Source organism: Lathamus discolor, chromosome Z (genome assembly GCF_037157495.1).
Source record: "Lathamus discolor isolate bLatDis1 chromosome Z, bLatDis1.hap1, whole genome shotgun sequence".
Classification (NCBI taxonomy): domain Eukaryota; kingdom Metazoa; phylum Chordata; class Aves; order Psittaciformes; family Psittacidae; genus Lathamus; species Lathamus discolor.
In genome coordinates, this window is record NC_088909.1 from 12498498 (window position 1) to 12512018 (window position 13521).

The 13521-nt window shown below is 38.9% G+C and overlaps 1 protein-coding gene across 1 annotated transcript in view; it reads left to right on the forward strand.

Annotated features, from left to right (window-relative positions):
• PEPD (peptidase D) overlaps positions 1–13521 on the forward strand; it is a 150876-nt gene that overhangs the window by 103202 nt on the left and 34153 nt on the right. The window contains exon 12 of the mRNA XM_065661257.1: positions 6361–6509. Coding sequence (XP_065517329.1) covers positions 6361–6509 — 149 coding nt within the window. The remainder of the gene's footprint in view (positions 1–6360; positions 6510–13521) is intronic.

A 13521-nucleotide genomic window follows, 5' to 3' on the forward strand; every position in this document is an offset into this window, starting at 1 on the left:
TTCCTATATAAAAAATATTCTCTACTGTTTTCCAAAGTTTACTCGTTGACGACAGGGGTGCTGACAACAGAAAGCTGACCTTAAATCAGCAAGCCAAAATTGTCTTCAAGACAGAGCCAGCACAAGCTCTGTGTGTACCATATCAGATGGAAGCTGGTTACAGCAGGATATCTCTTAAAAAAAACTGAGGATAGTAGGACTTTACACTAAAATATTCCACTTCTCTGTTGGGGTTTGCAATGTTATCTTGCTTAGTGTTGCTTTTCTAATTGATAGCTCTTGGCTAGTTAGGATGCAAGTGGATGAAAAAGTGTGTGTCACTTCACTCTCCATTTTCTTATTTGTGATATCCTTTACTATAATTGATTCTTGTGGTCTGCTGTTAAACCACCGTATTTCCAAATCATTTGGCATATTTCCAACTATGTATCTCACAGAAATGCTGATACGTAGTTCCCTTAACCTTGAAATTGCCTTAGATGTGTTTAACAAAGCAAATGGTCAGATTTTGTTAGAGGTTGAATACTTAAAGATTTTATTGCTGCATGAAGTATAAAGCTCAGAGCACTCTCTGTGAACTCAGAGCAGAGAATGGTGAGATCACACAGAATAAATCTCAAGCTGGAGGTTACTTGATTGCTGTAAGAGGTTGGGTGTACCTTTATCCCTGCTGTCCTAGAACTGGACTGACACCAGTTCATCTGTGTGGCTGCTTGGTTAATAATGGCTCAAAACCCTAAAACCTCAATAAACATTTCTAAGTGCATCAGTATTCATACCTGTTCACCTTTAACCTGAGGTACAGGGAGGGCATGATAAGATATAGTGATGTCAGTTTCCTAAATGCTAGTCTTGCAGACCCACTCTGGGGAAGGAAAGATTTTGTCCTGAGAACAGGAGCTGGGGAGGACATGGGTGACAGGTGGGTGACACCCAGTGCAACCCTGTACCACAGTGTGCGGCACCAGGAAGAAATCCAGCTGGATTTCATCTCAGTTGTCGCTTTGTGGCGTCAACAACTGCAGAAGAATAATTGGGTTTTACTGTGAGGCAATCCAGTTCTGAGTATACAGTCTGAGCAGATACATAGAGCGGGAAGGTGACAGCTTTACGTGTGAGCTTGTGGGAGTAGCTGCAGGTTTCCTGAGAAATGCCTGCAAGAGCTTGTCTTTGTGTTGGGTTCGTGACTGGATCATAAGCATTCATACACATCGCTCAGATATCCCAAATAAAGCATTGCTTCCCATTGTGATATTGGCCATAATTTGCTTCATTGCCTGGCAGTTTCAAATTATTTGACAATAAAAGTGTCAGCAAGCCTATAAAAGTAAAACATGCTTAGAGGAAGATGATGCTTTATTTTTTAAAAATGGTATACAGTGAATTTATGAAGAAAAGAACATAGCTTTTTGTAGTCCACAGTTTTCAAATCTACAGTGTTATACTAAGTATGTTATGATGCTTCACAGTTAGAGGTTAAGAAAGCTAAAATCAATATCAAAATGCATACTATTTTGGCTTGAAAACCAAAAATGTGACTATAAATTTGTATTTTGTGGTACCAATGTTCTGTGAAAGTAAAAAAGTGACATCTTACTCAACTGTATTCTTTCAGAGGCTCAGGAAGGGAAAAGAGCTTTTGCACATCATGTCATGTAGCGTATCACAGTACCAACTTAGAAGCCTGAATTCACTTTAAAATTATAGGACAAGGGGAATGGATCTATGCTGGTAGAGTGGAGGTTTAGATTAGGTATTAGGAAGAAGTTCTTCCCTGTGAGGTTGATGAGGCACTGGCACAGGTTGCCAAAAGAAGCTGTGGCTGCCCCATCACTGGCAGTGTTCAAGGCCAGGTTGGACAGGGCTTGGAGCAACCTGTTCAAATGCCCCTGCCCATGGCAGGGAAATTGAAACTGGATGAGCTTTAAGGTCCCTTCCAACCTTAACCAGTCTGTGATCCTATGCTTCTATGAAAATCAACAGGACTTGAAATATTTTCTTCAGACTCCCCTCCTCAGTTCCTGCACAGGGATCAGAAACCCTCTTTGGTCGGATGTAGAAAGGCCTAGAAGCTCCTGTAATAAGGGCATGTCCAGCTGATGCTTTCTGCAAGGCTGTGGCATGTGACATGTGTTTCTGCTTCTTTTCAACTTGATGCCAGTTTATATACAAAATTATTTTAAGTTGTGGTGTCAGACTTTTTCCACATGAAAAGAATGAAATGCTTTTAGTAATTTTTGAAGGGGACTTCTAAGACAGATGCAGAATGCAACTTTTTTTGATACTGTTGGCTAATGTATTAATGATACATGTGAGTCATCCTCTCAGCAGAGCAACTGACAGGTTATCTGATTTTTCTCATACTTCGCATTGTTCAGTTTTAGTTAATAATGTTTACAGTATTTTGCAATATGTTCAGGAGGAAAGATTATATATATGCACAGAACTGTGACCTTCCTTAGGAGAGCTATGCCCATGCTTCCAAGAAGGATTTTGGAATATTTTTGCTATGCATCTTTTACTTGGTATAGCTTCTCACTTATTCTAGAAAACAAATTGAAACAGTAATATAGAATTTTTAGAGAGTGTTCAGGTCTTCTGACTGTTAAATCTGCTTTTTACATCATGCGCTTTTCACCCTGAAAAGGAGCCAGGTAGGTGTTTGCTGCCTTTGCTCCCAACAAAGTAATGCAAAGCAAGATTGGCTTCTCTGTCTGAAAGTCTTAGAAGAGATTGAGCTGTGCAGTAAAAGCCTTCATCAGCTTCACCCTAAATTAGTGAGAACTTTGACATACAACCACACGCCTCTCACTTACCAGCAACACGCCTTCTGCAGCCACCTTACCCTTCAAGATGCCTCAGAAACCTGAAAACCTCAGACATATCCCTGCATTCATTGAAATCAGCAATTAACAGTTACATCCTTGCTGAAAAAGGAGTGGGAAAAGGGACCTTCTGGAATGAAATTTTTCTTCATTCAACAGAAAACTAAGTTCACAGTTAAATTTTGTAATAGCCAACATACACAGTCTGTTAGATGTATAGCACTTTAAAGGGTAAATACAATGGAGTTTGGAGATACTTTGTTATATTATTCAATATACTCCTCTAGATGAGACAGTTCTAAAAAGGTAAGCCATAGATCAAGATGCCTGTAAGGCCTATTTTCATTTGTGTATTTTATTTGTTTAGATTGCTGCTACATTTGATCACAATACAAATAACATTAAGTAGTTGTTTCGTTGCAGGACCCTTTGTAAGACTTCATTATCAGGGAGGTAATTTAGTCCACGCAATTGAGAACATACTGAAATACATTTATATCTCTTTTACTAGCAGTTCACTAGCAGTTACTATATAATTTCAGGGTAAAATAAATGTATTTTTTTTTAAGGAACCAGGATTTAAGGAACCTGCTTTTAGAAACTTTTTTGAGTTTGTCAGCTGGAGAAGATAGTAGCTCACATGAATTTTATTTGACTTAAATGTGCTTCAACACTTATTTTGCCTGGCAAGCAAAGATATGAAACTAGGATCTTCTCAGCCTCCCATTATTTCCTCAGGATAACCACAATATTTGGGCTATGTCCATGTCTTGGGCAACATTTTAATTAATGGATATGTTCCCAACTGAAGTTAAATGGAAGAGAATTCCCAATACAAGCCAAAATATCTCCCAAATGTACAGTTTGGCTTGGATGCTTATTCACTGAAGCACACAGGCTGGATGATGCATTGTGCTCCAAGGTGGAATTCGATCATCTTCCCTCATGTCTTCTCTTGTCTGGAAGCCAAGAAACCTGAACAAATGGTGCTTCCTAGTTTGTGAGACTTGTTTTGGTGTACCGTCAGCTTTGTGATATTCTTTTTCCATTACTCAGTGTTCCAGTAACTCAAAAAACTATTTAACAACCACCAAGTGATGAATGAGTTTGAGAAAATGTTGGTAATTGTAAGGTTAAAACATAGCTTTGCCTGTGGTAAATTCAGAATAACTATTCTTCAGGTAAAATACAGAAAGTGTAGCAACTTCCAGAAGATATGGACAGGGAGTTTGGAAGTTCTTGATCACAGCTTTACTGTCACCATACTGAGCTGACACTTAAGACTTGTAAATGTAACAGAGTTAGGCCACAAAGGTGCTGCGAATCCCACAAAGCAACATGGATTTTGATTTGTGATTTTGAAAGGATTCAGTCTGGGATAGGTTGAAAGATTTGTAATTAGTCTGAAATCTGTGTCTTCTTGGCACATTAGAGAATGTAGCAGCTTCTTATGTGATTCTTAGTTGCTGCAACTAGTTTTCTGTGTCCTTAGATTTTCTTTGTGTATCATTAGTTATTTTTAGCAGTGAATCTAACTATAAAATCAAAACTTAAGCAGTGTTGATGGGGTTTCTGATTTTGAGGTTTGGCTAGGCTGGCTTACGGTTGCTGTGTTTGTGTCGAATCCTGGGGGGGGTTCTTACCCTCCGGGCCTGACGTTGTCTATTGTATACCTTTTTTCAATTAGCAACTTTCTGGCTTTAACACACCAAATTTCATATTTTCATGAATGTATATAGTGTTCTGTCTAGCTCTGTGTGTCCATACATAGCTTTGCAGTTCTCTCTGTGGCATTCTTTTGAGGAGTTTGCTCCTGTAGCTTTAAGCCATGTGCAGTTCCGCATCTGTAAACTGTGGGGTTTGTTCCTGAAGTTCCAGTCCTGCAAGTCTCTCTGTAGGTGAACCTTGCCCAGTTTGGGGAGGCTGGTGGTGACTTCAGCAGGGCTTGCTCTCAGTGTGAAGATTCATTCTTGAAGGAAATTGTAGGGTGGATTTTAAAATTTCTCAGAGTAAATTTCATCGATATGTGTCTGGGTATGCTGCACAGCAAGAAAAGCCCTGACCCTGCTGGAATATTACTTCACTTTATCATGATTGCTTTTGTTTACTTATTGTCCATTGCTTGCATGGGCAGTTATTTTGGAAGTGGTGAACATTTACAGCCGAGTGCTGCAGCACTTTTTATGGTAGCTTATGCTTATCTTTACTTAGTCATGTGTGCTGGTTGGTGACAGAGCTACGCTGCATGGTTTTCCTAATTATTGCTGTAATTAGGACTCAGTGGCAGAGAGAGGGTGCCCCTGTGGAGTGTCCTTCCTTCTTCTTGTGTTGTCTGACTGAGCCTGCTGTGAAGCAGAAGCAAGAGGAGGAAGACTCCAAGGTTTTCAAACACAGTAAAGGAAAATTATATTTCTTGTGATGACAAGAATCTCATACAGTTGTTTGAGGTGACTGGAAGAAGACTTAAATTAGCAGATTTCAACTCTCATTCGTTACCAAAGAAATCAGGAGGCCACACAAATACTGTGTGTCAAGAGTGAAGTCTTACAATACATGCCTACCTGTAATCAAATATATGATGAACTATTGGATCAACTATTGGATCCAACTATTGGATCAAACTGTTGTTTGATCCAAATGGTTACTTGGTTATTTTCTGATTTTTGATCCTGATGAAATCAGTGCAGTGCCTTATCAGGTAGTCTCAAGAAGCATAGTACTGCAGATGCCTGCAGTGACTGGGTTCTCACAAGGGTGTAGAGACCCATTTGCTGTTCTTGAAGATTGATTTTTCGCAGCTGAGCAGTCAGTGGTGAATCATTGATTTGTGTGTAGAATAAATAAACTTCTCAAGGGGTAAACCAGGTTTTTTTGTCCCCATAAAAGAAATCAGTTAATTTTATTCTTTTTTCTTCTACTTCTGATGCAGGAAACTGTATTAAATGTTCTTTTCTGGTTGGATTGTCCCATAATCCTTGTTTCTTTAATCCCTGTTCGGCAAGTTTGTCTTAAAGGGAAGATTATACTGTGAGTAGTGGCAGTCAACCTTTACTGGGGATGTTTTAATTTAAACCATCAGATGTGTTTTGACACTTAGATACAAAAGACCATAGTTTAATTAACATTTTTCTGTTAAGTTTTGAGGTCAGACCCTCTATGTGGTGCTAGCATTTCTCAGGAAATTAAAAAAGAATGTGTGTTTTCTTCTGAGAAGAGGCCCTAGAAACTGGAACTGAAGAGCAGGGATTCCTCATGTACTTCTCATCTTCCTTTGTGCATTCTCTCAAGTGTTTTCATCCAGGACCAGCACATCTCATAAGGGTGTCCACTTAAGCCATATGTAATGCAGATACTCTTCTGCTGGCAGATTTCAAGGGACTGTTTTCTTATTTTACTTAAGAACAGCATTCAAGTGGTGGACAATTCCCAAAATGCAGGTGGCTTTTAAGTGCACAACAAGAGAAATATCTTCTATTCTACTCTTCTCTGGCATTAAATTTTCGTTTCTTCCCCCCCACCTCTGTTTCCTTTTCAGCCTGTTTGATATGGGAGGAGAGTATTACTGCTATGGCTCTGACATCACCTGCACCTTCCCTGCGAATGGAAAGTTCACTCCTGACCAGAGGGCTATCTATGAGGCGGTGCTGAAGTCATCACGGGCTGTAATGAAAGCAGTCAAGCCAGGTAAAAGATCAGTACATGTCAGCAGGAATTGACAAGTTTGACAGAAGCATTCAAGCTGTTGAGACAATTATGGTTGGATTTTAGAAAGTGCTGGAAAGGAACAAGATGACAAAATTAATTTACATGTTTAAAGAGCTGCTAATGGAGGATAGAAATAGAACACCCAACATTTTCCATAAAACACTTTAAAAAAAATCCCACATAAACAATTTTTAATAAGATATCTTAATATTCTGCCTTTTTTTTTTTTTTAATTTCTTTAAACTAGTGGTGACAGTTACACAGGTGTGTGTTTGCAGGAAGCTTTTGCCAAAGACTGAAGGCAGAGTCTGAGTGAACATGTGTGTCATGCTTCAGTTTGTTTCAGCCATTTTCTGTATTTTACATGTAAGCTCAACAGAAATCTTCTGTTGAAAAAGAGGATGGAATGTGTGTCCTTTGAGGAGGATACTCAATTAGCCTTAAAAAGCTCTGGAAAGCACTGACTATTGGGTACTTCACTGTAGTCTGTTAAATTGCAGGCAACCTAATTCATCAAGTTACATTTTCATAGTTGAAATAACTGCCTGGCTTGGTGAAAATCTTACTTTTCTCCGATTCTGCTTTCAGGGCAGCCAACAAATGCTTTTTGAGCTAACTGCTGCTGTGATTTTGAGTATTTCACTGGTGGAGGTACTTGAGCATTTCTCAGTATTACTAATAGAATAGCTTTGAGAAAAATGCAGTTAATGCACAAAGCACACTTATCCTTTAAATTTACCACATTAGCACAGGTTTTCTGGATTGCCAGTCAGAACATGCGTAATTTTCCTATTACAGAAGCTGGCAGAAGCACTGTTTGTTTGAACAGTTTCGAAGGGAGCAATAACAATTGAGGCTTATCTGCAAAATGAGACTAGGTATCTTGCCATTTTAATAACTGTGCATTCTCCATCATCTGCTGTTTCTCCCCTGAAGAATCTTGTTCCTTTCTTCTTCATAGTTTGCTTTATGTTTCAGTGCCACCTTTAATTCTATGTAATTTTTTTGGCAATATTTCATGCTAATAAGTTGCAGACTGTCTTCAGAACTTGAGAGCTAATATGATGCTGTACTGAGGATGGTGCAGAGAATTCCTCAGTTTACTTAACACTTTATTTACAGTGTCAGAAAATAAGGACATACTGAGCTAAGTGTTTCTGAAAAGCAGTTGTAAGGATCCTTTGCTAGCCTTGGGAATTTGAGATTCACAGAGAATTCATTCTGAATGTCTGGCAGAAGATGGGACTGAACTTTTGTTCCCACTGTGCTTTAGTTGTCTTGCCTGTTTAGAAAAATGGTGCAAATGTATTTATGCTGTTTATAAGACTAGTAATCATGAATTTTCTGGCTACAGAAAACAGGTTAAACACATGTTTTGTGGGTTGGTTCATTGGTTTGGTTCACTTGGTATTTCTGTGTACTGAAATGCAACCTAGACCTTTCACACTCTGTTGAATTACAGATCTGGGTAGACACCTTCAATGTGCAAGATTTTTCATCACATGGAAAAGTCTGCTCTTTAGGTGCATATGGCTGGTACACTAGTTCTTCTGCAGCAGTCCATCTGCCACTGATGCAAAAAATCTGACAATATTGCTATATTTTCCTCTGATGATCTCTCGAAAAGACTCTAAAGGCCAAAGACTCTAGTACTGAAATTGGCATGTAACACTTAAAATAGGTAGTTGTCAGAAAAACATTGACTGTCTCAAATTAATTTAAAATGTTCTATAGACAATTAAAACTGAAATAATAAGTTGAATTATAGAGAGTTCCTCTTTTATATACAACTTTAAATTATTTTAAAAATTGGATATTAAATAGTTACTGAGTTTCCAATTACACACCTTTTCTTACTAAAGGGAACATGGGAGGTAAGACATTTCTGGTAAATGCTTTCATAAATCCCGTTGAAGAAAGATATCTGCTTTATACCTTCCACTGAATTCCTTTAAAATATTTTGGCTAGCTATTTTAATTGAACACTGAGACAGAGAAACTGCCATGTCATGTACTGGTTGAAAGGGGCATTGTATCTCCTGGAAGGCTAATACTCCGCTGTAGAAAAGAAGAAATAGAAACACTGACCTTTATAGCATGGTTTGTGTCACATACTTCTCAAGCCACTGAGAAACCCCAGAGCCCCTCAATGGGGTGGATGCAAGCTGAATGTATTGTTACTGCTGCCCAGAGAAAGCTGTTTCTGTGGGAGAGGCAGCAGCTGCCTTCCTCTCATTGAACAAACCCAATTTGTTAACTCATTGACTAAAGCAAAAGGTTCTGCTCCTTGGGGAGCCGGGGACAGTCACAGAGGAGAGCAGGAAGGGATGATGTGAATTCAGCTCTCAAGTGTCTCTTCTCTCCCTGACAGACAGACAGTTAATACTTTAGGTCTCTGAAGAAGGAGGCAGAAAAGCTAGTGGGTTTGTAGGCACTAAATGTAAACCCCAGCCCCATTATGTTTTAGTCAGATTGTCTGAATTACAGAACCCTTGCTCATTTTGCTATTTTTTGTTTGTCTCCATTTCTGGCTTCTTAAGATCAAAGGCAGTCAAGTGACTGGCTCACATGACAGTATCCATTCATGGCACAGGCTGCACAGAAAGAGTGTATGCAGCAGTGTCAGCAACTGTAGGAAATGGTATTTCTCCCCAGCTGCAGAGCTGGGGCTGTAATTAGGCCTTGTGGCACAGGGTCACAGGGGATATGTAGTTGTTGTCTTCAAGAGGTTAATAATTTCCAGAGTCTTTCTTATGACAAGATAGGGAGCCAGTATTTTAGAGAGAGTTAATAGCCAAATACTGGGTTACATAATTGTGCTTATGGAAGGACACACATTTGCTAGCAACCTTAAACATCATTTATAGTTTTGTATAGTTCAGAGATTTGCATTTCTTTTTTCTGTTTGGCTCTCATATGAACCTAATTGACTCCCAAGTCAAGTTACTTTTGGAGAGATAATAGACCTCTGCCTGATACATTTTGTTTATACTTCTGTATGCAAACAGTTGTTATAATTTAAAAAATACTCAATAACATTGTATTTTATTGTAGCAGAGCGTTCATTTGACTACATCCTGTGCATGGTCCAAACATGCAAACAGCTCAAATCACATACATGGGTTTCCCTACCTCCCAGCTGAAAGAACAGAATGCTTTCTGCAAGCCAAATAATGTATTCTGAAAGCTAAGAAACACTATCTATTTGATTGTAGCCCAAATTCAATGCAGTTGTCACAACTGCTGCCACAAACCAAATCTGTTTAAAATTAAAGGGGAGAAAGACATACTCAGTCTTGCATAAGCAGCAGTTTTGAAACTGCTGAAAATGGATCTCATCACTGAAGCTTGTCACTGAAGTGAAAGAGTCAAAAAGGCATGCTTGTGTGGCAGTGGGATAATTGTCTCTTTCCTACAAAGTCAAGCTTGGGATCCAAGATGTCAGAGAGGAGTGCTACGTTTCTACTTAGAGGAATATTCTTAATGCATTAAGTCCATTTGCATTAAATTTACGCCTTCACAAAACTAAATACAGGGGCAAATGTGCAGAATAGTGACACTTCCATTCACTTTTGTGGCTGAGGAATCATCTGCTTCTTACTCAGAATAGCAATACAAGAAACAATTTGTCTTTACATAGATATTCTACATAAAAAGAACTGAAAAAAAAAGTGAAATTGCAAAGCCAAGTATAAACCACGACACAGACTTAGGGTATTTCAGTAGTGTCCTAATTTGTCTCACTTATGCATTGTTTCGTGATCTCATTAGATTTACTAAATTGGTGGGAGAAAATTAGATGCAATCCTGGAGCATGTCTCCTAGTTTACTTTCATCTGAAGAATTCAGCTCATGCACTTCAAAACTGCATTGTAGAAACCAAAACGCAGTCAGTGGGGACAGCCAAGAGGTTTCACCTCCAAGAATGACTGGAATTAAAATCTTCTTGTAGGTACATCCATTGTTTCTTTCTCTGCTATCTTCGTGCGATGCATATGGCAGAAAGAGCTGAGCTAATGAGCAGCTATTCAGTAGTTTAGTTTAACCTTTTGTTCCATGTGTGGCCCAGTGCTGTTTATTGCCTACTGTTCAAAACCTGATCTGAATCCAGAATTATTAACATCCTCACCAGTTTTTCTTAGTGCTCATCATAACAGTATGCAGGTACCTGGCAGCAGTAAGTTGGCTTGCACTTCCTGTTACAGATGTGGAAGTCTGCAGAAGTTCCCCTTCTGCAAGCAGTGGCAGATGGGCTGGAGACGCTAGTATAAAAGCTATTGACTCATTTTGGATTCCAAAACTGAAATTTGTCAGTCCGGAGGTTGGTTTTGGTGTTTTTTTTAAGGCAGTTGAGCATCGCTCTTGCTCAGACCCCAGCTGTTTTGACCTCTGTTGCACCTGTGAGTGCCTAGCTTTTCTGCAAATCAGGTTCCAGATTGTCAAGCCAGAGATCAGTAAAATGAAAGGAAATTATTAATAGACAAATGTAAAATATATAAAAATTAAAAATTGAAGCAAGTTGCCTGGAATTCTGCTGGGAGTCGGAGTTTGAGGCAAGAATGCTTGCTAATTTCAGCCACAACATTCAGGTGCATTTGCCATGCTTGCTTTCTTGTGAAGTCTCTTGTTTTTCTTCCTTTTGGAAGATGAGTTACGTAAGGAACAGATATCTTCAGTGGCCTAGCAGGAGCTGTGCTTGCCTTGGAGTTACTCTTCTGGAAATAAGTAGCCCTAGAACTAAATACACTTGGGGCTTCCTTTGGATTTGCATCTTGTGTTTGGTAGGAAGCTTTACTTGGTCTGATGGAAGCTTTTCCACTGGGCTGAGGTAATTCAGAGGTTCTCCTCCTTTCTGTAGTAATGCATGCATGGGTGTTGGGGTTTTGCTTGCATCAGGTTTTCTGTCTTTTAGCCAGCTGCCTACATTACAAAACATAGCACTGGGTCTACTTCTCTGGTAAGTCTCATTGAAAATTTCAAAAAAGTGTTAAAAAGTAAAGGACTGAAAAAGGCAGCATCATCAGAAAGGGTGTGCTGCTACTGCCACCCCATCCAAAGGAGTGGATGGTCATGTAACTAAGGGACTGGAGAATAACACGTCAGCACCAAGGGTCCAAGCAAAGTTTGCACAGACAGTGTCAGTTGGTATTGCCTAACTCTGGAGTCCTGATGCTGTAACCATAAAAATACTGCTTTTAGTGTAGTTCTCCTCCACCCATGTAATTGCCCAGGCTTAAAAAAGCAAACTGTGGTGGAAAAAAAAGCACTGTATAGCACAGCATGAGTAGGTATAAGGCTATATAGTGTAATGGTTAATGGCAGGTATCAGGGCCCAGCTCTAATGCCTGTACTACCTCCAATGGACAGCTGTCATGATAGCAGTTGAAAGCCTGAACTGCAGGGGTAGATTAGACACTTCTGTGAGCAAGTTTGGCATGCCTGTTGATAGTGGAAAGATCTGAAGAACTTAAAAAGGCACATGTGCATTGTTCACAAATCCTGTCTCACTCCATTCTTTATACCGGTCATGTGAGTTAGATCCAGTGTCAATGTAATAGCTTTATTAACCATTGTTTGTTGTAAATTACAAATGGGAGACCAGCGTTGTTTTCTCTTTGTCATCAATACAAATCTGTTTGAAGAAATATGTAAAATAATTGATTTTGCGGAAAGTCTGTTTCTGAAACTTCTGGAAAACAACTTGTTGAAGAAGGATGGTCTAGCTGTGAAGGTAAGCCTACTCTGAGACAGGGTTTGGACCAGATGGCCTCCTGGTGTCCTTCCTAACCCAAATCACTCCATGACACTTAAAATATTCTGAAACATGCAAAAGAAAGTATCAAGTGATGTAAGAAGAGATGTTGATGACAGTCAGTGCCTTAGTGCAGACCTCTATCTCTTAACAGGACAGGTGGTACTTTGCAAACCAACAGACAGCAATGTGCTTCACTTCCTGTGTATAAAGCGCATTCATACTTAACCTGGCTTTGAGTATCACTTTGTTCATATGGATGTTTTACTGTCGAGTAAAGCATTGATACATACAAGTTGAATAGTGTTTTGAAAGTTACTGCGGAGTTGCGTCTTTTCTAGTCTTAAGCAAATGACTGTGTGTTTATACCATGTCCATCCTCTCAGATGATTTCTGATATTTACTCTTTGGATTATTATCTTGAGCATTTAGAGAATACTAATTAGAGTTCCATAAATCCAGTTCCTAGTTGATGAGGACAGTACGGTTTCTACACACAGAAAGTTTCTATATACAGTTTCTATTTATCGAAACATTGAAATTTCTCAAATATATTAAATCTACTATTATTTTGAGAAGAAATTAAAAGGAAGTATGCTTATCTTCAAACTTTGCAATTAAAGCTATTTTGGATTAATGCACTAGATCATAAACAGTCGTTAAGATTAATGAGCTAAATATTGGAGCAATCACATACTTTCCATTTTCATCACTTTGGGATTGCACACTGGAACTTCTGAACGTTCCTTCCTGTCTTCTCTGCGGAGTAATGGGAAGTTGCAGCAGAAGGCGAAGGAAGAGAGCTTGTTGTGTTTAGCCTTTCTACTACTAGTGCAAAACTCATGTATGTTTAAAAAAAGGAATACAAAATGCTTTTCTCAGTCTCTTCAGTTATACACATTAGTATCTGGGGGGAGAGAAAGAAAGAATTAAAACACCTCAATCAGTCAGTTCTATTGTCCTAAATTCCAGAGTTTTTTTTTTTTTTAAAGATTTCTTTGTCTAGCAAACTGCTCCCAGGGAACAGTTGAGTAAGGCAAGGTTGGCAGCCACTCAATTCCCTATCTCTACATTTATATGATTTAAAAAGCTTGTATATCCAAAGTCCCCATTGAACTGAAATTGCATTCAGACATTAGCTATGCAGCTGGGAATATTCGCTGATTGATGTTTGTTTGTTTCAATAAAAAATGAAAAATAAAAAATGGTTCCAAATATGCACAGAAGTTGTTGTTCACC